The 21840-nt window shown below is 55.7% G+C and overlaps 1 protein-coding gene across 7 annotated transcripts; it reads left to right on the top strand.

Moving 5' to 3' along the window:
- The first annotated feature begins 1104 nt into the window (after nucleotides 1–1104).
- EGLN2 (egl-9 family hypoxia inducible factor 2) lies at nucleotides 1105–14513 on the top strand. Of its 7 annotated transcripts, XR_004440575.1 has the most exons (8): nucleotides 1105–1219; nucleotides 2292–3359; nucleotides 8528–8647; nucleotides 9132–9268; nucleotides 9479–9546; nucleotides 9811–10216; nucleotides 12274–12954; nucleotides 13062–14513. XR_004440575.1 is itself a non-coding variant. In XM_033224926.1 (6 exons), exons 2-6 carry the CDS (start codon nucleotides 2523–2525, stop codon nucleotides 9864–9866), a joined length of 1218 nt encoding a protein of 405 aa, XP_033080817.1. In that variant the 5' UTR covers nucleotides 1105–1219; nucleotides 2292–2522; the 3' UTR covers nucleotides 9867–10437. The 7 variants fall into 7 exon arrangements, 5 of the variants coding, with proteins under 5 accessions (XP_033080817.1, XP_033080818.1, XP_033080819.1 ...); XR_004440576.1 differs by lacking the exon at nucleotides 12274–12954; XM_033224926.1 differs by lacking the exons at nucleotides 12274–12954; nucleotides 13062–14513 and having other exon boundaries at nucleotides 9811–10437.
- Nucleotides 14514–21840: the final 7327 nt, after the last annotated feature.

Below are 21840 nucleotides of genomic sequence, written 5' to 3'. Positions count from 1 at the left end.
TGTGAGGATCACTTTAGTTGGGAGGTTGGGCCTGCAGTGAACTGTGATCGTGCCACAGCACTTCAGCCTGGGCAGAAGGGCACATCTCAAAAACAAAACTAAACAAGAAACACCCTTGTGTGGCTATGAACCCTGTGTGTGCCCTGAGGACTGCGGGTTTTTGTGCAATCCTCACGCATGTGTAGATACCAGTATGCATGTCCTTGTGCTCACGCGAACCGCCCTACGCCCTCAGGTGTCCTGCTGGGGACTGGTGCAGCCCCCTGAAGACACTCCCAGTTGCTCGTCGCCCTCCCACCTCCGCGTCCGCCTTACCGACCCCGCGGGAGCCTTGAGTCCCAGCTCTCCAGAGCTACGGTGGAGGGGGCGGGGCATTCAAAATGACCTTATCTCCTTAGTCCCCCAAAATGTTCCCAACTCTAGCATTCCGTGGATTTTTTTTGTTTCATTTTTAAATTTTGTGTAAAGATAAGGTCTCACTCTGTTGCCCAGACTTTCCCTGGTTCTTTATTCTGATTCCCACGATTGTCCCGAGGGGGCAGGGCGGAGCGGGTCTTGAAAATACACATTGGTACAACATCCCTTCTAGTCCGTGTTCCCTTTTCTCAAGGGCATCCCGCACTTTTTCTCCTCCGTTATAAAAGCTACTTATGTAAATTACTTACTGACGTGCGAATTTACATACATTTCCCAACTAACTGCGCAGCCATTTCTCCATCTCTCACCCCCGTTCCTGGGCTGCGAGGAGGAGGAGGAGCTGACCCTGCAAATGAAGTCACGCGCACCGCGCTGCCGAACCCGGTGCCCGCGCTGGGGGGGGAACGCGGGGTGGGCCTGTCCATGTAAATCACATCATTTGCGTGCTCCGCCCCGCCAACGCCACTTGATTCCAACATGCAGGAAACGCCCCCTTCAGACCCGGCCCCTCACACTGCGATCCCCCACCCGTGCAAAGGGGGCGGGGCGGAGGATGATGCAAATGAACCTCGTGTCGGCGGGCCCTGTTTCCTTTCTCCCTGACTGGGGGGTTGTCCCGAACTTCCTCGCCCAGCGCGGCTCAGGTCTGCGCAGGCGCCGTTGCCTCCGCGGGGGCGCGGTCACGTGCCCAACGGGCGAGGCGGGGCGGGGCTTCGCGCGCGGTGGGGGCGGGGTATGGCGCGCTGTGCGGCGCAGGGCGGCTGGCACAAACGGCGGCGCCGGGGCCGGAGGAAAAAGCTCGGTGAGGAGGTCGCGGGGCGAGAAGGGAGCGGGAGGAGACTGAGTCGGAGCGGGGGCGCCGACGCGAACAGGGCGGGGTGTGGGGGCGCCCGCCGTGGCCTGCCGGGGCGACCCCGGTAAAGGGGATGTAGGTGCGGCGCGGGGGAGGGGATGCGCGCCGGAGACGTTGGGTGCCGGCCGTTGGGGGGGTGGGGTGGGGGCGGGGAGCGCGCGCCGGGCGGAGGCCGAGGGGAGGGGGAGGAGAGGGGGTCCGAGCGGCCCCTAGGCCCTGTCCCTGTCGCTACTGCACTCCGAAGTGGCCTCAGGGCCCGTCCAGGGTTGGGGGCGTGGGGGTGCCCTAGAGGAGGGTGCCTTTTTCTCTCGTCCTGTCTCCGGGTGCGTGCACCCTCCTCCGTCCTTCCCTCTGCAGCCGCGGACCCTCTCCCCGAGGGCCCCTCCCTTCGGTCAGTCTCGGGACCTCCCTTCCGTCTGGGCGTGTGTCCGCCCCCGGCCGGCTTCCTCCCGTCGGGCTCGGGTCGACCCCACCGCCCCGCTCCGTCCCAGGCCCTCCCTCCCAGCTTCCCTCCGGTTTGTTTTTCTGTCTCTAGGCCCCTCGTTCTCTTTGTCTTTGGACTCCCCAGTTTCCTCTGTCTTTTGACCCCCCCCGCCCCCAACTCTGATTCTCTCAGAATCCCCCACATTTCTCTGTCTCTCTCTGGAACGCCGAGGCAGATCCCTCCTATTTTCCAAACTCCCTCCTTTCCACCCCTCCACACCACCCTTTTCTACTCCAGCCCTCCTTTCTCTGTCTTTGGTTACCGCGTCCCACAACCCGCACCACAGTCCTCTGTCTTAGGGTCATCTACCCAGCCTCTGGCCTCCAGCCTTTCCCTATCACTGTCCCTTATCTGTCAGCGGACTCACACCTCCAGATTCTCAGGGTCTTCTCCCCGACTTGGCCGCAGGTTTTGGGGGACCTCTATAGTCAAGTCTGTCCTGGTCGTCTTCCCCACTCCTGCCCATACTATCCCCTCTTTCCCCAGCTTGCCTGTCTCTAGCTCCTCTCACATCCCTTTTCTTTTTCCTTTTTCTAGCCACCCTGAAGGGTCCCTTCCCAAGCCCTTAGGGACCGCAGAGGACTTGGGGACCAGCAAGCAACCCCTAGGGCACGAGAAGAGCTCTTGCTGTCTGCCCTGCCTCACCCTGCCCCACGCCAGGCCTGGTGGCCCCCAGCTGCATCAAGAGGCAGAGGAGGAGGCGGAGGAGGGTGGCACCATGGGCCCGGGCGGTGCCCTCCATGCCCGGGGGATGAAGACACTGCTGCCATGGACAGCCCGTGCCAGCCGCAGCCCCTAAGTCAGGCTCTCCCTCAGTTACCAGGGTCTTCATCAGAGCCCTTGGAGCCTGGCCGGGCCAGGATGGGGGTGGAGAGTTACCTGCCCTGTCCCCTGCTCCCCTCCTACCACTGTCCAGGAGTGCCTAGTGAGGCCTCGGCGGGGAGTGGGACTCCCAGAGCTACAGCCACCTCTACCACTGCCAGCCCCCTTCGGGACGGTTTTGGCGGGCAGGATGGTGGTGAGCTGCGGCCGCTGCAGAGTGAAGGCGCTGCAGCGTTGGTCACCAAGGGGTGCCAGCGACTGGCAGCCCAGGGCGCCCGGCCTGAGGCCCCCAAACGGAAATGGGCCGAGGATGGTGGGGATGCCCCTTCACCCAGCAAGCGGCCCTGGGCCAGGCAAGAGAACCAGGAGGCAGAGCGGGAGGGTGGCATGAGCTGCGGCTGCAGCAGTGGCAGTGGTGAGGCCAGTGCTGGGCTGATGGAGGAGGCGCTGCCCTCTGCACCTGAGCGCCTGGCCCTGGACTATATCGTGCCCTGTATGCGGTACTATGGCATCTGCGTCAAGGACAGCTTCCTGGGGGCAGCACTGGGCAGCCGCGTGCTGGCCGAGGTGGAGGCCCTCAAACGGGGTGGGCGCCTGCGAGACGGGCAGCTAGTGAGCCAGCGGGCGATCCCGCCGCGCAGCATCCGTGGGGACCAGATTGCCTGGGTGGAAGGCCATGAACCAGGCTGCCGAAGCATTGGTGCCCTCATGGCCCACGTGGACGCCGTCATCCGCCACTGCGCAGGGCGGCTGGGCAGCTATGTCATCAACGGGCGCACCAAGGTAAGGCTAGGTGGGGGCCTCTTTGGAGGGGCTTTGCAGCACCCCGATTTGGCATTCAGTGCTCTGAGCACAGTGGGTTTGGAGACAGGCTTCTGGGGGGCTTCTGGGTTTAGGCAGTTCAGTGGAGTGGGTTGCTCACTTGTGGGGACTCGGGGGGTCTTTGTCCTCCCTGTGGGCCTTAATGTGTGCACCTGTAAGCTAGGAGTTTGTCCTGGAGCCACAGTGGTTCTTGATTTTGCCAGGAACCCTCTTGAAGAAACTCATGAGAGTTGCTGACATTCACAGCATGGGCCTTGGTGGGGTTCATGGCCTCCTGGTGTCTGTTTGGGGCCCCAGACCAAGCGCGGTGATGTAGACAGGCACACAGTTCACTTGTCCGTCCTCTGTTGCTGTCTGTCCCTGTCCGCATCCTTCCCTGTGCTCCTGTTGTCCATCCCTGTTTGCTGGCCCATGTCTCTGGTTCATCCATCCTGTCTCCCAGGGAGGAGAAGCAGAAGGGGGAGGGTGGTGGTGATGAGTGAGCCCTGGGCTGAGGGAAGGAAAGGGGTGCTGCCCGCTAGGCCCAGTGCTTGGCCCTGGACTGCATTGTGCCCTGAGTCCCTACTGTGGCATCTGCATTGAGGACAGTCTCCTGGGGCTGGTACTGGGTCGCTGCCTGCTGACCCAGGTGGACCTCTCATCCCAATGTCTCCCACCCTTCCCTGTCCCAGTCCCTGCCGTCCATTCCCCCCATCCTGTGTGTCACTTCCTCCCTACCCATGTTTGTCTCTTCCCTCTGCCTTTATGTGTTTGTTCTTAGTACCTTTTTCTTTTTGCTTAGAACAGTAGTTCTTAATTGTATTTTGGAGTCTGGGTCTTTTTGAGAATCTGACAGAGGCCGCAGATCCTCTCTTAAAACAAATACTCATTTGCTTGGAGTTTCCGGGCAGTTGTCAAGGCCTCATGGCCTCCAGCTGCCTGTTCAGGAACCTGGGGTCAGGAGCCCAGCACAGGACAGTGGTCCACAGGGCCCTTCGGGCATGCTGACAGGATCACCGTCTTCATAGGTGGTATGGGGGCCTGGCCTTGAGTACAGGGCTTGGTGTTCTTTGGACAGGGCCCTGTGGGGAGTGCCCACTGCTCAACACAGCAATGCCTGGCTGGCCGATGGCACGGGCTGTGTTGTGCCTTGCAGGTGTGAGGCTGAGCTCCTGATGTCCCCTGCCTCCTCCTGCAGATCCCATCTTGGGTTCTGCCTCTGTGTGGCTTTCCTCTCAGGCTGGAGCTGGCTCAGGGACCAGGGCTCCCCCGGGGCCAAGGCCTGTTTCCTCCCCACCCCAGCTGGAACTTGTTCTACTTCCCTCTCCCTCCCGTTACTTGATAGCTAAGCCAGAGCCGGCCCCTCCCTGGGCTTGGCTCCGTGCGGGCAGGATCAGTGGCCTCCCTGGCCCAGCATCTTCACACCAGGTTGGCTGTTGTCCTCGTCAGGGGGAGACCAGAAGGGCTGAGTGGCCCAGATGGGACACTGCTCTGAGCCTCAATTTGCTGATCCACAGAATAGGAAAACCAGGTTACATCCCCAGCGAGTCTGTGGCAGTTTGGGGTGGGGAGAGTAGAAGGAGACGATCTCTTGTCTTTTTTTTTTTTTTTTTTTGGAGGCAGAGTCTTGCTCTGTTGTCCAGGCTGGAGTGCAGTGGCGAGATCTTGGCTCACTGCAAGCTCCGCCTCCCGGGTTCACGCCATTCTCCTGCCTCAGCCTCCCGAGTAGCTGGGACTACAGGCGCCCACCACCTCGCCCGGCTAATTTTTTGTATTTTTAGTAGAGACGGGGTTTCACCGTGGTAGCCAGGATGGTCTCGATCTCTCGATCTCCTGACCTCTGTGATCCTCCCGCCTCGGCCTCCCAAAGCGCTGGGATTACAGACGTGAGCCACTGCGCTCGGCCAGATCTCTTGTCTTTTGGTGCCTCTGGTGTCCACCTTCCAGGTGGTTGGGGACAGGGCCCCGGCGAGGATTGGAGAGGGGAAGTGTTTGGACCTTTTTAGCCCTAGGTGACCCTAATTGTCCTACAGAGGTAAGGATAGGCCAGGCTGGACTGGGAACATAGGGGAGGAGCCGTCCCCTCCCCAGTGAGAAACAACTCCAGGCTTGCCTGCTTTTAGAGGGCGCCATCTGGACTCTGCTGGACTCCAGGGTAAGACTGTGGGGTGCTGAGGTGGGCCGCAGCAGTTGCCGTGGGGACATGGATCACCTGTGTGGTGTGCTAGAGCCAGTGGGAATCTGCTTCTTAGTCGTTCTTAGTGGAGCTCCTGTGTCCTACCTTCCCCCAACTCCTTGACTGGGGACAGGTGCTTGGTTGACCTGTAGTTGGGAGAGAGTTGACTCCCACTGGCAGCAAGGGCCACCGGAGGGGACCCCAGGGAGGGTCCACCTTGCTTGGTTTACTCCTTGAAGAGCAGCTTGGAGGTGGGACAGTCACAGGCTTCTGACTTGGGGGTGTGTTCAGTGGTGTTGGGTCTCTTGGCAGGCACATTGTCACCAATAGCCTTTAAGTCTTTAGGCTCCTGGCCCTGGTCCCACCTGCCCCTCCCCTAGGTGGGAGGGGTTGAGAGCAAGTTTCCTGAGGCCTTCCCCTGTGAGGGCAGGAAGTAGATACTTTCCTTGGGGCCAGAGGATGCTTTCACCCCCAAGGTGTGTCTATGTGGGGGAAGGGTGGGGCCCTAAAGAGCAGGTTCCTGTTTCTGCATGAGTCCTGTGTGCTTGGTGAGAGATGCTGTGTGAAAATGTACAGGACAGGAGGGAACACAGCAGGGCTGGGGTGCAGAGGAGGCCCAGAGCAGTGCGCTCAGCAGGTACTGCACTGGGTACTGGGGAGACTGACGTGGCCCCAGGGGCTTCGCTGTGGCTGCTTTCCAGGCCAGTACTAGGTAAACAGGTGCCTGTGCTGATGCCATGTTGCTAGGAGTGGAATGGACAATCAGCTGGAGTACTCAAGGTGACCCTTGGCCTCTGAATCCTGAATAACAAGGAGGGTCAGAAGGGAGAGTGTCCCAGGCCAGTGCAGAGGCCTTGTGGTGGTGATGAGCTCAGCCTGTTGAGGCATGGAGTGGAGTGATGGGAGTGGCACATGAGGTTGGGGGCCTTTGAGGCTGTGGCTGGGAATTCGTCTTTTCTTGGGATGCAGCGAAGACCTGGAGAAGAGGGGCTCTGGCTGCTGTGTCGGGATGAATTGTGGTGAGAAGAGGGTGCAGCACCAGACCCCTTCCCTGCCACCCATCCACGTGCATCATCAGTGTAATCTCTGATTGGATTCCTAACTGGGGAGGCCTTGCCCATCTCTAGTCAGTAACTTACTGATTCCAAGCCTCCTTGGGCCATGGCCAAATTCTTCTCCCAGTGAGGTGGTTGCTCAGAGTGTTGACCCATCTACAGGGAGTGAGCAGTGCAGAGAAGGTGCCCCTTCCTGAATCTTGAGGTGTAGGGTTTTTCCGGGGGTCTTCTCACTAATTGTACTCTGGTGCTGCCAGGGAGAAGGTTGTCAGCTTCCCACTGCTAGGTGGCCGTAGATGGTGGCAGCCCTCTCTTTCCAGGGCAAGGTCTGGTGGACGAGGGTGCACATGGTTAATGCAGAGCAGCTTAACATCCACCGCAGAGGGTTAGCCCTGGGATAATGTGTTGGGAGGCGTCCTGGGGAGAGTGAGGATTGAAGCAGCCCAGCCTGCCGTGGCGTGCGTGCTTGGCAAGCATCCTGTTGTGGCAGCAGCCACTGATGTTTGATCATGAATGTTTATCTTGGGGCTGTCTTGCTGGGCTGGGCCCATAGGTGTAGCTGAGCATTTGTGGGGAGCAGACGCCAGCAGAGTTGTACCCGGGTGGAGAGGTCAAGACAGACGGTCCAGGCTGGGGAGAAGCTGAAGGGTCTTTGTGCCAGTCCTCCCGTTTTTGTCTGCTACTGCAGTGACTTTGGGCAGCGGGTGAGACAGGGACCTTTTTAAATTTTTAAATGGCGTTTCAGCCTGTGCTCCAGTGCTCCATGTGGCAGGCACTGAGCTGGCTGTCTTCCCAGACACTTGTTATCTTGTTCACTTGTTCCACAACAACCTGTGAAATAGCCGTCAGCTCCATTGGATCCATGGATGAGGAACCTGAGACCAGGAAGTCACCTGCCTGATGCCACAGCTCATGTGGCAGCACTGAGACTTGAACCAGGGAATTGGGTCTGCAGAGGTGGCTGGGCCATTTCCTTTACCTCTCAGCCACCTTTCTGCCAGCTCCCTGATGACAAACATCCCGGGGCCCTGGCTGCAGCATGGTAGGGCTGGATCAGGGGAGTGGCAGCTGTCAGGCAGAGGAAAGAACCTTGTAGACAGAGAAATCAAGCCCTGGAATGAGTCCTGTTAGGTCTCCGGGGTATGGGGGTCCAGAACCTCCCAAATTATGTTCTCAGAGGGGTTAATTGCTACTGCTGTAAACAGAGCAGGTGTTTATTACCCCTGTTGTACACCTCAGGCATTTGAGGCCCATTCAGGTGATGGATCTGGCTAGGGTTGTCCAGCAAATTATCCTTGGAGTCGGAATTAGGTCTCACTTTCTATTCAGACTGTAGGTTTTGGCTCCTGTTCGGATGTCTATGGGACAGATAATTTAGTGGGGATTCTTTGTAATCCAGGGCAGCAGTTCTCACATTGCTGCATGGTAGAATTATCTGGGAACCTTTACCAATTTCAGGCCCTTCCTTAGACCAGGTACATCAGAACCTCAGCGCTCCCCAGGGGGTTCCACTCCACAGCCAAGGGTAAGAATTCCTGGTCTAGGGCTGGGAGGCCACTTCCTTGCACACCTGAAAATGTTTAAATTGATATTATTCTACTGAAATAGCTGAGGTAGGGTTTGGGATATCTTGAAACAAATCAAACCGTCTGTTACTAATTGAGCCCTAGCTGGGTGCCAGGCCCCAGGTATGTGTGTGGGAGGGATTGGGCTCTTGAGGCCCAGGAGCTGAGGTTTCTGATGGACTTGGAGATGGGATTTTGGCTGAAAATGGAGAAAGTCTTTTGGGGCAGGCACTTGGAACCCTTGACCCAAGGAAAACAGGGCAAGGAGGGGTGGGAAAATAGGTAATTCATGGCTGCTTCTCTAAGATGTGCCTGCCTAGCCCCAGTAAACCTACCTCCCTCCATCCCTGCCAGGCCATGGTGGCGTGTTACCCAGGCAACGGGCTCGGGTATGTAAGGCACGTTGACAATCCCCACGGCGATGGGCGCTGCATCACCTGTATCTATTACCTGAATCAGAACTGGGACGTTAAGGTAGGGGTGAGGGCGAGGGTGGGGCTAGGGTGAGGGTGGGGCTGGGGTCAGGGCTAGGGCTGGGGCCGGGGTAGATGGGGCGTGCATCCACTCCATTTTCCACTTTCAGCCCAGATTCTGGCATTCTCCTGTTCCTCTTCTCAGCATACAGCCAGCGGTGCAATCTGCTGGTCTTCCTGGGAAATGGCACCTCCTCCTCTCTATCTGGCTGTGTGATGGGAACTCCCCTCTTTCCGGGAATGGTGCTGTCTGCCCAGCCCCACCCGGCCTTGTAATGAACACTTTCCCCCTTTTCCTGTCTTTAGTAGCTTCCTGCCCATCTCCATGGTGATGCAGACTCTGGGTTGTCATTCATTTTGAGAGCCTGAGGGGTGGGAGGGAGTGATGCGGGCGGATGCTGCACCCCCTAGTGGGCTCCCGGGTTCCGTGGGAGGCAGCTGCTCCTGGCGGGACAGGCCAACCTCATCCTCTGGCCTGCCCCCAGGTGCATGGCGGCCTGCTGCAGATCTTCCCTGAGGGCCGGCCGGTGGTAGCCAACATCGAACCACTCTTTGACCGGTTGCTCATTTTCTGGTCTGACCGGCGGAACCCCCACGAGGTGAAGCCAGCCTATGCCACCAGGTATGACCTGTACTTCTGGGGAGGCACCCAGGTACTCCCCCTGTGACAATGTCCTGTCAGAGCCTCAGAGTGACTAGGGAGCGACTTAAGTACTGAGAGGGGGCCTAGGTGGGAGCAGAACCGGGTGGCTCGAAAGGATGGCCTCCTAGCATGTATGGATATGGTAGCTGGAATTGCAGAAAACTGATGTCCAACCATCCTGGTCCCCAGGTACGCCATCACTGTCTGGTATTTTGATGCCAAGGAGCGGGCAGCAGCCAAAGACAAGTATCAGCTAGGTACCTGCTTCCCTCCCTTCAGTCCTTCCTATTCCGTGGGCCCTGTTGGGCCTTATGCCACCCCATCCCCCTCATCAGCCTCTTGTTAAATCCCACCACTCATTTTTCTTCATCTCTGCCCACCTTCCTTAGACAGTCCACTCTCCTGGTACCCCAACAGGAGCCCCATTTCTTCCTGGTCCTCTCCCCATTTCCCCAGGTTTCCCTTGGCTTTTTTGTCCCTCTCCTGATGACTCACTGTCTCCTGTCCCCTCTCACCCCCAGCATCAGGACAGAAAGGTGTCCAAGTACCTGTATCACAGCCGCCTACGCCCACCTAGTGGCCAGTCCCAGAGCCGCATGGCAGACAGCTTGCCCTGACTTCAGGAGAGCCCTGGGCCTGTATTGGCTGCTCCTTCCCTGCCACCGCTGCTGCTTCTGACTTTGCCTCTGTCCTGCCTGGCGTGGAGGGCTCTGTCTGTTGCTGAGGACCAAGGAGGAGAAGAGACCTTTGCTGCCCCATGATGGGGGCTGGGGTTGTGACCTGGACAGGGGGCAGCCTTGGAGGCAACCGTTACCAACTGAAGCTGGGGGCCTGGGTCCTACCCTGTCTGGTCATGACCCCATTAGGTGTGGAGAGCTGGGAGGAGGCATTGTCACTTCCCACCAGGATGCAGGACTTGGGGCTGAGGTGAGTCATGGCCTCTTGCTGGCAATGGGGTGGGAGGAGTACCCCCAAACCCTCTCACTCCTCCAGCCTGGAATGTGAAGTGACTCCCCAACCCCTTTGGCCATGGCAGGCACCTTTTGGACTGGGCTGCCACTGCTTGGGCAGAGTAACAGGTGCCAGGAGGAGCATGGGTGTGGAAGTCCCGTCAGCCAAGAAATAAAAGTTTACCTCAGAGCTGCACACATCTGACTCCATCTGAAATTTAGGGCCTTTATTGACCAAGGAGGGTATGGAGGTTTGAGGGCCAGTGAGCCCACTATAGTGGAACCTGACCTTAGCAGGCCACTAGCTGGAGCTGGAAGGCTGGGGGGACACTGCCCAGGCCACTGCACTGCAGGTGAGGTTGATGGTGCCAAGGTTTACCACAGGGAGCAGGCAGAACCTCTGTAGGGTGGCTGTAAGGAACAGGAAGATCTTCAACTGGGCCAGGCCTGCGCCCAGGCACATCTGCTTTCCCAGGTACACGGGTGCCTAGTGAGCACCATGCACCCCAGAGCCGGTCCAGGCTGGTCCCCTTCCTCCCCTGCCCGTACCTGAGGCAAAGGGCATGAAAGGGTCATTGCCCTGGAACTTGCCCTTGTCCAGGAAGTTGGTAGGGTTGAAGCAATCTGGGTCTTTGAATTGAGTGGGGTCAGTGTGCAGTCACAAGCAGGGGAATCACAAAGGTGCCCTGGGGGCACATGCAACTCGGGTTACCTGTGGGCTTGTGAGCACGGGCACCTCCTCCATCCAAGGCCCTTTTTAAAAGCCTAAGGGAATAGGCCAGGCAGGTAGCTCACGCCTGTAATCCCAGCACTCTGGGAGGCCGAGGAGCATGGATCACTTGAGGTCAAGAAGTTTGAGACCAGCCTGGCCAACACAGTGAAACCTGTCTCTAGTACTAAAAATACAAAAATTAGCCAGGCGTGGTGGTGGGTGCCTGTAATACCAGGTATTCAGGAGGCTAAAGCAGGAGAATTGCTTGAACCCAGGAGGCAGAGGTTGCAGTGAGCCGAGATCATGCCATTGCACTCCAGCCTGAGCAACAAGGCGAGACTGTCTCAAAAAAAATAACAAAAACCGAAGGGAAGGCGGGCCTGCCATCCTGCTCCAGGAGTAACTGATTGTGCTTCAGTCTGCACAGTGCACACCCGCCGATTCTGGCTGATCTCGGAATACACCTCATGCACCCGGGCCCGGCATAGGATTCCCAAACTCAGTGGGCACCTTTGGGCAGACAGTGGCTGTGCAAGAGGGTGTCGAGGGTGAGCGCTGTTGCCCCAGTGGCACCATGCTGATGAAGCGCTGGATCTGGAGCAGCACTGCATTGGTGTAGGGCAGTCGTTCGTGGTCGTCTGGGCTTGGGGCACGCCTCCACCCTACCACACAGTCCAGCTCCTGCACCTTGGCTGGGGCTGGGGTAGGCTGTGAGCTGCGCACTTCCAGGACCCTCTAGCCATCCCCAGACCGCAGCCTCCCATTCTGGGTCTCTCCAGTTCGCAGACCTGCCACCTCTGGGTACTTAAGCAGAATGAGGAGCCCATAGCACAGGGTGGTACTCGTTTTGGTGCCACGAAAAAAAAGGTGCGTCATCATTACCGACCTCTCCTGGAAGTGGCTCTCTAGGTCCTGCTGTTACTGTGGGCAGAGGAGACGCGCTGCCGTGTGCCAGGCACCTGTTGGTGGGAGGCATGGATAGAGTTTAGGGAGCTGGGAACCACGCCTTACCCATCTGGTCAAGCAATTGATGAAATCGCGGGGCTCCGCCGGCTGCCGCATCTGCTAGTGTCGTTGGATTTGCTCAGAGATGAAGACCCACAGCTCCGAAAAGTTTTGGAAGATTCGGCGGTGCCGGCCTGGGAGCCAGTCCATGAGGGACGGGCAAATGTACATCTGGAGAGAGAGGGTCTCAACAAGGGCCCTAGACAAGGCCACTAGGTCTTAGTTTCCCTTCAGGGAGATTGGACCAGTACATTGATATTGGAGGTCCTAGAACTCTTCAAAGAATCTAACTGTCCCATTCTAATGATCCACTGTAGGTAGGTCTGTGTACTCGGGATTTGGCATAAGGCTGGACGCACAAGGGAGAGACTGTGGCCGGCCCTCTCACCTCGCCCCATCTGGAGCTCATGATGCGGAAGTTGTCACTGAAGAGGTTCAGGAGCCTCAGGAACTCCGGGTCCCCGTAGCCATAGCGGTTCCCGAAGACAAGAACAGATAACATTGGATACAGCATTATCCAGTAGTCTCACGGGGTCAAACGGGGCTCCTGGGGGTAGGAACAGGACGGTAGTCATAATGCGTGGTCCTGCCCCCAGCCAGCCCCATGGGCTTACTGGCTTCCACCCAAGTACCTTCCCGTGGCCTCATCTTGGCAGTCCAAGGGCCACTCCCACACCAGGCCCTTCTGCCCTCCCGGCCAGGCCGCGCCGATGGTGGCTTGCATTTCGTCTAGCAGACAAGCCGCCGCCTCCAGGACATGCGCCTGGATGGTCCGTGTACCTAACCCCAACTCCTTCAGCGCTCCAACTGCAAAATTGCGCAGTGTCCACCAGCGCGGCCCGTTAGAAAACAAGATTCCTGTGGTAGGGACAGGAAAGGAGGCGGGCCCGGGAGTTGGCCACGCCCCATCCAGGAAGCGCCAGGTCACTGGCTACATCTCTTTCGGGGCCTCCGACTCCTGCGGCCGAATTCCTGCGCTTTGCTTCTTTACCAGACCTGTAAGTGCCCTATCCACACATTGGCCCCGCGTTTGCTGGGCTCGATCTCTGACCTAGGCTGGCTCTCGGGCTTTGACTCTTAGGCTCTTCTCTCCTCTTGGGTGCAGGATGAACCTCGATTCGAACCTTATGCTTTAGCGCCGCCGCGCCCTCTCTCGGCCGTTTGCACCTCATTAGCTGGAATCTCTATTAGGCCCCGCCCCCATTTGCCCGCCTCTACCGTTTACGGGCCCAGCCTGAGGTGTGCAGGCCGGCACGGCCAGCGCCCGGGCCTCACCGTTTCCGCGTGTGAAGCGTTCGAAGACTGCCATGGACCCGCGGCCGGAGAAGGCATCTGCCTGTAGCACTAACGCGTCCCGCAGCGCTGCGTAGCCGCACAGCACCACTGCAGGGCGCGGGCCCAGCTGCACTGTGAACACCGGGCCCCGGAGAGCTACAGGGAGCCGGTGCTCAGCTGGTGCCCATCGGGTTTCTCATCGGAGCCCTCGCCCCCAGCTCTCTCTTCCTTCAGACCCAGGAGTCCTCGTCTCGGGCCCTCATTCCTCAGGCCCAGGAGTTCAGATCCCCAGCTCCTTCCTCCCTGAGATCCAGGAGTCCAGGCCCCCACTTCCTTCTTCCCTTGGGACCTAGAAGTCCAGCTTCCCAGCCTCCTGCACCCTCAGAGTCGGGCTCCTGGGCCCTCAGTACTCAGCCTCCCCACCTTGAATCAGGGGAACAGACCCTCTGCTCCCCTCTTCCCACAACCTGATTTCCTGCTCTGGGCTCCTTCCTTACCACCCAGTGTCCCGACCCCAAGCTCTCCACTCCCTAGTCTCCTTTCCTAGAACTCAGGAGCCCGGAGCACTCATCCTTCCTGTCCTTCCTCAGGGTCTTAGAGTACAAGCCCTTAGCTGTCTTCTTTCAGGAGGAGTTCTAGTCCCCAGCCCCACCTCCACGGATCCAAAATTCGATTCCCTCTTTCCTGTAGGGAATGGAGTGCGTGGTCCATGCCTCCGGACTGCAGCTGCAAGTTACCCAGCAATGGGAGTGGCCTGGGCCGGGGAGGTAGGGACCCCTGCATCTGAGCGCGGCACCCATCCTACCCCCACCGCGCCAGCGCCAGCACCAGAAGCCACAACAGCAGCGCTGCAATACCCGTGATCATCATGCCTGCAGTTCTCCACGCCTGGACCTCTATTTGATTTCCAAAGGGTCTTGGGTGGAGCAGGGGCGGAGACCCGATGTGGGAGGAGTGGGCGTCTCTGGGCTGCTCATTCCGTGGATTCCCCAACCAGACATCTCCACCGCGCCCCCAGCCCTAGTGGAACTGTGCCCTGGCTCCCCCTGGCTTTTTTTTGTGTGCCTGCCTCAGCCTGCCCTGCTTAGCAACTTTTGTGCACCAGCATTTTCCTGTCAACACACCTGGCCAACAGGTGCAGCCTCCTGAGTCCCTAGCACCTTTGAGTCCAATTTACTTGGCCTGCAGGTGTGTATTCCTCAATCTCCGGGCCACCTCTGGGCCCCCTGAATGCTGTACCCTGGACCTCTGATTCCTAAATACACACTGACTCTCAAATACACTTCTTCTGTTTTTTTTTTTTTTTCTTTTTTTCTTACAGTTTCACTCTTGTTTCTCAGGCTGGAGTGCAGTGGTGCGATCTTGACTCACTGCAACCTCCACCTCCCAGGTTCAAGATTCTCCTGCCTGAGCCTCCCGAGTACTTGGGATTACAGACATGCACCACCAGGCCCGGCTAATTTTTGTATTTTTAGTAGAGACGGAGTTTCACCATGTTGGCCAGGCAGATCTCAAACTCCTGACCTCAGGTGATCTGCCTGCCTCGGCCTCCTGAAGTGTCGGGATTACAGGCCACTGCGCCTGGCTCAAATACACTTCTGAAGACACCCCTGACACTCCTGTGCTCTGTGCCTGTAACTCCTAGGAGCTGACACCTGAGCCCTTGTCACTTCCATTGTTCTTGGGACCCTGTGTGCTACGCTTGTTCCCCAAGAGGGGGCAGACTCAGGCCTGGATGGGCCAGGGCTGGGGTGGTGGGAGCGGTGAGGTTGGGGCTGTATTTGGAACAGACTGTTCAGGAATGTGGTCCACCCTCCTGCCTGTCCCTGCTTGGCCAAATCCAGCCTTCGTCCGAGTGCCTGGCACAGGGCCCAGACCTGGGGAGGTGGGGGGACTGTGCAGAGCCTAGGACTGGCATTGTCTTTGGGAGAGTCTCTCTTGTGTATCTCTGTTTCATCTCAGTCTCACTTGCTCTCCCCCTTCCCCCCTCCCCTCCCCTCCCTTTCCCTTCCCTCTTTTCTTTCTCTCTCAGAGTCTGGTTTCTGTCCCCCAGGCTGGAGTGCAGCGGTACGATCATGGCTCACTGTAGCCTCAACCTCCTAGGATCAAACAAGCCTCCCACCTCAGCCTCCGAAGTAGCTGGGACCATAGGTGCACACCACCACGTCCGGCCAACTTTTGTATTTTTTGAGGAGACAGGATCTCATTGTGTTGCCCAGGCTGGTCTCCAACTCCTGGGGCTCAAGCAATCTTTCTGCCTTGGTCTCCCAAAGTGCTGGGAGTATGGGCGTGAACCAGCGCACCCAGCCTCCCTCACTCTCGGTCTCTGTGTTTCTGTGTTCATCTCTCTCTCTCCTCTTTCTGTCTCTTCCCATCTCACTCTCTTTTCTCTCAGTCTCTGTGTCTGTTTTCTGTCTCTCTTTTCAGTATGTCCATATCTTCCTCTCTCTGTATCTCCCCCAGTCTGTGCTTCCCTTTATCTCAGCCTGGCACTTCTGTGCCTCTCCTTATTTCTTCAGGGTACCTTTCTGCATGTTGACCCCCTTGTACCTCCATATTCTGTCCTGCCCTGTCCTGGGTCTTCCTGTCAGCCTTTCTGGAACCTGGTGACTGACAGGGGTTGTGGGGCAGGGCCCCTGCACAGAGCTGCTGACTCTGAGGACAGTGGGGGTGTGGTGGGGCACGGTAAGTCGCATCCTCCCCCAGCCCTCCCCCACCCTCTGTGACAGGCTTTAAGGGATCCTCTTTATTATGGCCTCTGGCTCTCTCCCCAGCTCCTGACTCTTCCTCTGTTTTGCTCGGGCGGGCTGTCCTCTGGAACGTCAGCTCTTCTAGAGCAGGGATTTTGCCTTGTTCGCTCCTGTATCCCAGCACTTAAAACAGTGCTCAGTACAGCAGTAGGCGCGTAGTACATATTTGTTGAAAGAATGCCCAATTTTTCTTCCTCCCTACTTCTCTTTGTTTTTTTTTTTATAGAGACAGGATCTTGTTAGGTTGGCCAGGTTGGTCTTCAACTCTCGGTCTCAAGCAGTCCTCCTGCCTCAGCCTCCTAAAGTGCTAGGATCACAGGCCTGAGCCACCGTGCCCAGCCTCTTTCTTCCCTCCCCTCCCCTCTTTTCCCTTTCTTCTTCTCTTCCCTTCCATCTGTCTTGTTCTGTTGCCCAGGCTGGAGTGCAGTGGCACCATCACAGCTCACTGCAGCCTCAACCGCCTGGGCTCAAGTGATCCTCCCACCTGAGCCTCCCAAGTAGCTGGGACTAGAGGTGCGTGCCACCATGCCTACCTAATTTTTAAAATATTTGTAGAGACCATGTCTCATTATGTTGTATGTTGCCCAGGCTGGTCTCAAACTCCTGGGCTCAACTGATCCTCCTGCCTTGGTGTTTCTCTCTCTTTGTAATTAGACTGGATTTCTTTGTTTCTCTCTGTTTTCCTTTTCTTCCCTTTTTCTTTTTCTCTCAGGTCTCTCTCTCTCTCTTCATTTCTGTTCTCTTTATTTATCTTTGTTTTAGGGTCTCTGTCTTTCCTCTCTCTGGACATCGCTGTCTTTCCCTTTTCTCAGTGGCTCTCTTTCTCCTCCTGGTCTCTGTTTTCCAGGATCTCTCTGCCATCCTTGTGTATCTGTCTCTTCCTCTTCCTCACCATCTCTTTTCAGTGTCTCCATGTGTTTTTCTCCATCATCTCTCTCTGCCTGTCTTTCTCAGGACCTCTGAGTCTATTTCTCCCTCTCTTCTCCCACCTCTGTGTCCCTGGCTGGGCCCTGGGGCCGACGCTGGTCAGCCTGTGATGGGAACAGCATTGGGATTAAAGAGCTGACATCTTAATCTCCACGTGGGGACCACCTACAAGCCTCACTCCAGCCAGCCCCATGCTCAGCAAAGCGTGTCCCAGTTTCTGCATCGCCTTGGGGAGACCCCGTTCAGGGTAGGTCCTCCCAGGCCACCTTCACTGATGGCTGAGGGGCCAGTTCCACTCTGCCTGAACCTGGCTCAATGTGCTTTGGGACGCTTGCCCAGCGAGAACAGCCACTGCCAGCAGGATGTTAGGGTATTAGGTCGGTTCCTAGGTTGGGAGGGTACATGCCTGAGGTTGCTATCCACCCCAAAGGGGAGAATTTCAGTGAGAGGGTGGGAGGGCCGAGTGCAGTGGTTCACGCATGTAATCCCTGCACTTTGGGAGGCTGAGATGGGCAGATCACTTGAGGCCAGTAGTTCAAGATAAGCCTGGCCAACACGGTGAAACCCCATCTCTACTAAAAATACAAAAATTAGCCAGGCATAGTGGTGCGTGCCTGTAATTCCAGCTACTTGGGAGGCTGAGGCACGAGAATCACTTGAGCCCTGAAGGTGGAGGTTGCAGTGAGCTAAGATCATGCCACTGCACTCCAGCCTGGGCAACAGAGCAAGATTCTGTCCAAAAAAAAAAAAGAAAAGAAAAGAAAAGAGGGGGTGGGGATTGAGGGAGAGAGCCTCAGTCCTCGGAACTCCCACTGTCATTGCTTATCTGTCTTTCTCTGGTCATTTCTCTGTTTCTTTCCATTCTCTCTCTCTGGATTCCCCCTGCCTCCCGTTTCTTAGTGTCTGTGTTTTTCTGCTTTTCTCTGTATTTAATGGTGTCTTCCTCTTTCTTTCTGGGTCTCTGACTTGTGAATTAAAAGGTAGTGATTAGAAGTGCAGTGTCTGAGTAGGGCATGGTGGTGTGCACGGATTGTCCAGAACTTTGGGAGGCTGAGGCTGGAGGATCACTTGAGGCCAGGAGTTTGAGATCAGCCTGGGCAACATAGTGAGACTTCCTCTACAAAAAAATAGAAATAAAAAAATTATCAGCTGGGTGCAGTGGCTTACGCCTGTAATCCCAGCACTTTGGGAAGCTGAGGCGGGTGGATCACCTGAGGCCAAGAGTTCGAGACTAGCCTGGCCAACATGGTGAAACCCTGTCTCTACTAAAAATACACAAACACACACACACACACACACACACACACACAGAGATGGGTGTGGTGGCAGGCGCCTGTAATCCCAGCTGCTCGGGAGGCTGAGGCACGACAATTGCTTGAACCGAGGAGGTGGAGGTTGCAGTGAGCTGAGATCAAGCCACTGCACTCCGGCCTGGGTGACAGAGCAAGACCCTCCCTGTCTCAAAAAATAACTCTAAAAATAAAAATAAAAGTAATGTAGCCAGGTGTGGTTGTGATGCAGCCTGTAGTCCCAGCTACTCAGGAGGCTAAGGTGGGAGGATTGCTTGAGCCTAGGAGGTTGAAACTTCAGTAAGCTGTGATTAAGCCATTGCATCCCAGCCTGAGAGACAGTGAGAGCTTGTCGAGAGAGAGAGAGAGAGAGAGAGAGAAGGAAGAAGAAGAAGAAGGAGGAGGAGGAGGAGGAGGAGGAGGAAGAAGAAGAAGAGAAGAAGAAGAAGAAGAAGAGAAGAAGAAGAAAAGAAAAGAAGAAGAAGAAAAGAAGAAGAAGAAAAAGAAGAAGAAAAGAAGAAGAAGAAAAGAAGAAGAAGAAAGAAGAAAAGAAAAGAAGAAGAAAGAAGAAGAAGAAAGAAGAAGGAAGAAGAAAAAGAAGGAAGAAGAAAAGAAGAAGAAAAGAAGAAGAAGAAAAGAAGAAAAAGAAGGAAGAAAAGAAGAAAGAAGAAAAAGAAGGAAGAAAAGAAGAAGAAGAAGAAGAAGAAGAAAGAAGAAGAAGAAAAGAGAAGAAGAAGAAGAAGAAGAAGAAGAAGAAGAAGAAGAAGAAGAGAAGAAGAAAAGAAGAAGAAGAAGAAAGAAGAGCAGTGTTTGTAACCTCAGAGTCTGAATTTAGATCCCAGCTCTGCCTGTTTCTGTATGATCTTGGGCAACTCACTTCACCTCTCTGAGCCTCAGTTTGCTGATCTGTAAAAACATGATAATAATACTGCTTTGTGACCAGGTGTGGTGGCTCATGCCTGTAAATCCCAGTGCTTTGGGAGGATGAGGTGGGAGGATCGCTTTAGACCAGGAATTCAAGACCAGCCTAGGCAACACTGCAAGACTCTGTCTCTACTAAAGATTGAAAAAAAAAAAAAAAATTAGCCAGGCACAGTGACTGTAGTTCCAGCTACTTGGTGGGCTGAAGCAGAAGCAGGAGGATCAATTGAACCCAGAAGTTCAAGGTTGCAGTAAGCTTTGAATTGTGCCATTGCACTCCAGCCTGGGTAACAGAGGGAGACCCTGCCTATAAAAGAAACAAGCAGGCCAGGCGCAGTGGCTCACGCCTGTAATCCCAGCACTTTGGGATACCGAGGTGGGCAGATCATGAAGTCAGGAGATCGAGACCATCCTGGCTAACACGGTGAAATCTTGTCTCTACTAAAAATACACAAAATCAGCCAGGTGTGGTGGCGGGCGCCTGTAGTCCCAGCTACTTGGGAGGGTGAGGCAGGAGAATCACTTGAACAAGGGAGGCGGAGGTTGCAGTGAGCCAAGATCACGCCACTGCACTCCAGCCTGGGTGACAGAGCAAGACTCTGTCTTAAAAAAAAGAAAAAGCCCCCAAATCAAACCAAAGCAAAAAATATGACTTTGCCTCATAGGGAGACTTAAATGAGGCATTCAGACAGTGTGCAAATAGGGAGTGTCATTTAGTGTCAGTATTTGTTCCTTAGCCTCACTTTCCCCTGCTTCCATCTCTCTACAGTGCCCTGCATCTCTTGCATATTCTCTCTGATATCTCTCTGCTGTCTCCTCCTCCTCCTCCTCTTCCTCCTCCTCCCCTCCTCCTTCCTCCTCTCCTCCCCCTTTCTTCTTCTTCCTTCTTCTCTCTGCTGTCTTTTTCTTCTTCTTCTTCCTCTTCCTCTTCCTTCTTCCTTCTTCCTCCTCCTCCTCCTCCCGCTCCTCCTCCTCCTCCTTCTTCTTCTTCCTTCTTCTTCTTTCTTCTTCTTCTTCTTCTCCTTTTTTTTTTGAGACAGAGTCTCGCTCTGTCGCCCGGACTGGAGTGCAGTGGCCGGATCTCAGCTCACTGCAAGCTCCGCCTCCCGGGTTTATGCCATTCTCCTGCCTCAGCCTCCCGAGTAGCTGGGACTACAGGCGCCCGCCACCTCGCCCGGCTAGTTTTTTGTAGTTTTTTAGTAGAGACGGGGTTTCACCGTGTTAGCCAGGATGGTCTCGATCTCCTGACCTCGTGATCCGCCCGTCTCGGCCTCCCAAAGTGCTGGGATTACAGGCTTGAGCCACCACGCCCGGCCTCTTCTCCCTTTTTTTGAGACAGGGTCTCACTCCGGTCTCCCAGGCGGGAATGCAATGGTGCAATAATAGCCCATTGCAGCCTCGACCTCCCAGGCTCAAGCAATCCTCCTGCCCCATTTTTTGTAAAGTCAGGTTTCACTCTGTTGCCCAGGCTGGTTTCAAACTCCTGGGTTCAAGCGATCCTCCTGCCTCAGCCTCCCAAAGGGCTGGGATTACAGGTGTGAGCCACTTCGCCTGGCCCTGCTGTCTTTTTCTCTGTCTTGGTTTCTCTGCCTCTCTGGTTTCAGGTCCTCACAGCCTTTACCTTCAAGTCTGTCACCAGGATACAATTTCTCCCACCCTAGCCACCCTAAAGGTGAGGGCAGAACTGTGGGGAAAAGAGAGAGATTTCAGACTGTTACTGTGTCTATATAGTAAGAAGTAGACATAAGAGACTCCATTTTGTTCTGTATTTGAGATGCTGTTAATCTGTGACCCTACCCCCAACCTTGTCCTTGCAAGAGACATGTGCTGTGGTGACTCAAGGTTTAACGGATTTGCGGCTGTGCAGGGTGTGCTTTGTTAAACAAGTGCCTGAAGGCAGCTTGCTGGTTAAAAGTCATCACCATTCTCTTAATCTCAAGTAGCCAGGGACACATATACTGCGGAAGGTCGCAGGGACCTCTGCCTAGGAAAGCGAGGTATTGTCCAAGGTTTCTCCCCATGTGATAGTCTGAAATATGGCCTCGTGGGAAGGGAAAGACCTGATCGTCCCCAGCCTGACACCCGTGAAGGGTCTGTGCTGAGGAGGACTAGTGTAAGAGGAAAGAAGGTCTCTTGGCAGTTGAGACAGAGAAAAGCATCTGCCTCCTGCCCGTCCCTGGGCAATGGAACATCTCGGAGTAAAACCCGATTGTATGTTCTGTTTACTGAGACAGAAGAAAACTGCCTTAGGGCTGGAGGTGGGACGTACTAGCAGCAATGCTGCTCTTTATGCACTAAAAAGGTTTATGGAGATGTTTGCATATGCATATCAAGGCAGAGCACTTTTCCTTAAACTTATTCATGTCACAGATCTTTATTCATATGTCTTACTGCTGACCTTCTCCCTACGATGATCCTATTATCCTGCCACTTCCCTTTTTCTAAGATGGTAAAGATAGTGATCAATAAATACTGAGGGAACTCAGACCGGTGCCGGCGTGGGTCCTCTGTATGCTGAGCACTGGTCCCCTGGGCCCACTTTTTCTTTCTCTATACTTTGTCTCTGTGTCTCATTTCTTTTCTCAAGTCTCTCGTTCCACCTAAGGAGAAACGCCCACAGGTGTGGAGGGGCAGGCCACCCCTTCACAGAACTAGCCAGTGTCTCCTTCTCTGCAGCCAGCTCCCTTCTCCCCATCCTAAATGACTGTCATCCTCCCTTTAA

Source organism: Trachypithecus francoisi, unplaced genomic scaffold (assembly GCF_009764315.1).
Source record: "Trachypithecus francoisi isolate TF-2019V2 unplaced genomic scaffold, Tfra_2.0 Lachesis_group12, whole genome shotgun sequence".
Classification (NCBI taxonomy): domain Eukaryota; kingdom Metazoa; phylum Chordata; class Mammalia; order Primates; family Cercopithecidae; genus Trachypithecus; species Trachypithecus francoisi.
The sequence above is the reverse complement of the archived record's forward strand: the minus strand, read 5'-3'. Positions and strand labels throughout refer to the sequence as shown.

Bases quoted from the DNA above. Each gene is read 5' to 3' on its own strand.
- EGLN2 (XM_033224926.1), top strand. From the start codon at position 2,523: ATGGACAGCCCGTGCCAGCCGCAGCCCCTAAGTCAGGCTCTCCCTCAG. The intron at 3,360-8,527 runs GTAAGGCTAGGT...CATCCCTGCCAG, and splicing joins TCATCAACGGGCGCACCAAG to GCCATGGTGGCGTGTTACCC. The intron at 9,547-9,810 runs GTACCTGCTTCC...TCTCACCCCCAG, and splicing joins CAAAGACAAGTATCAGCTAG to CATCAGGACAGAAAGGTGTC.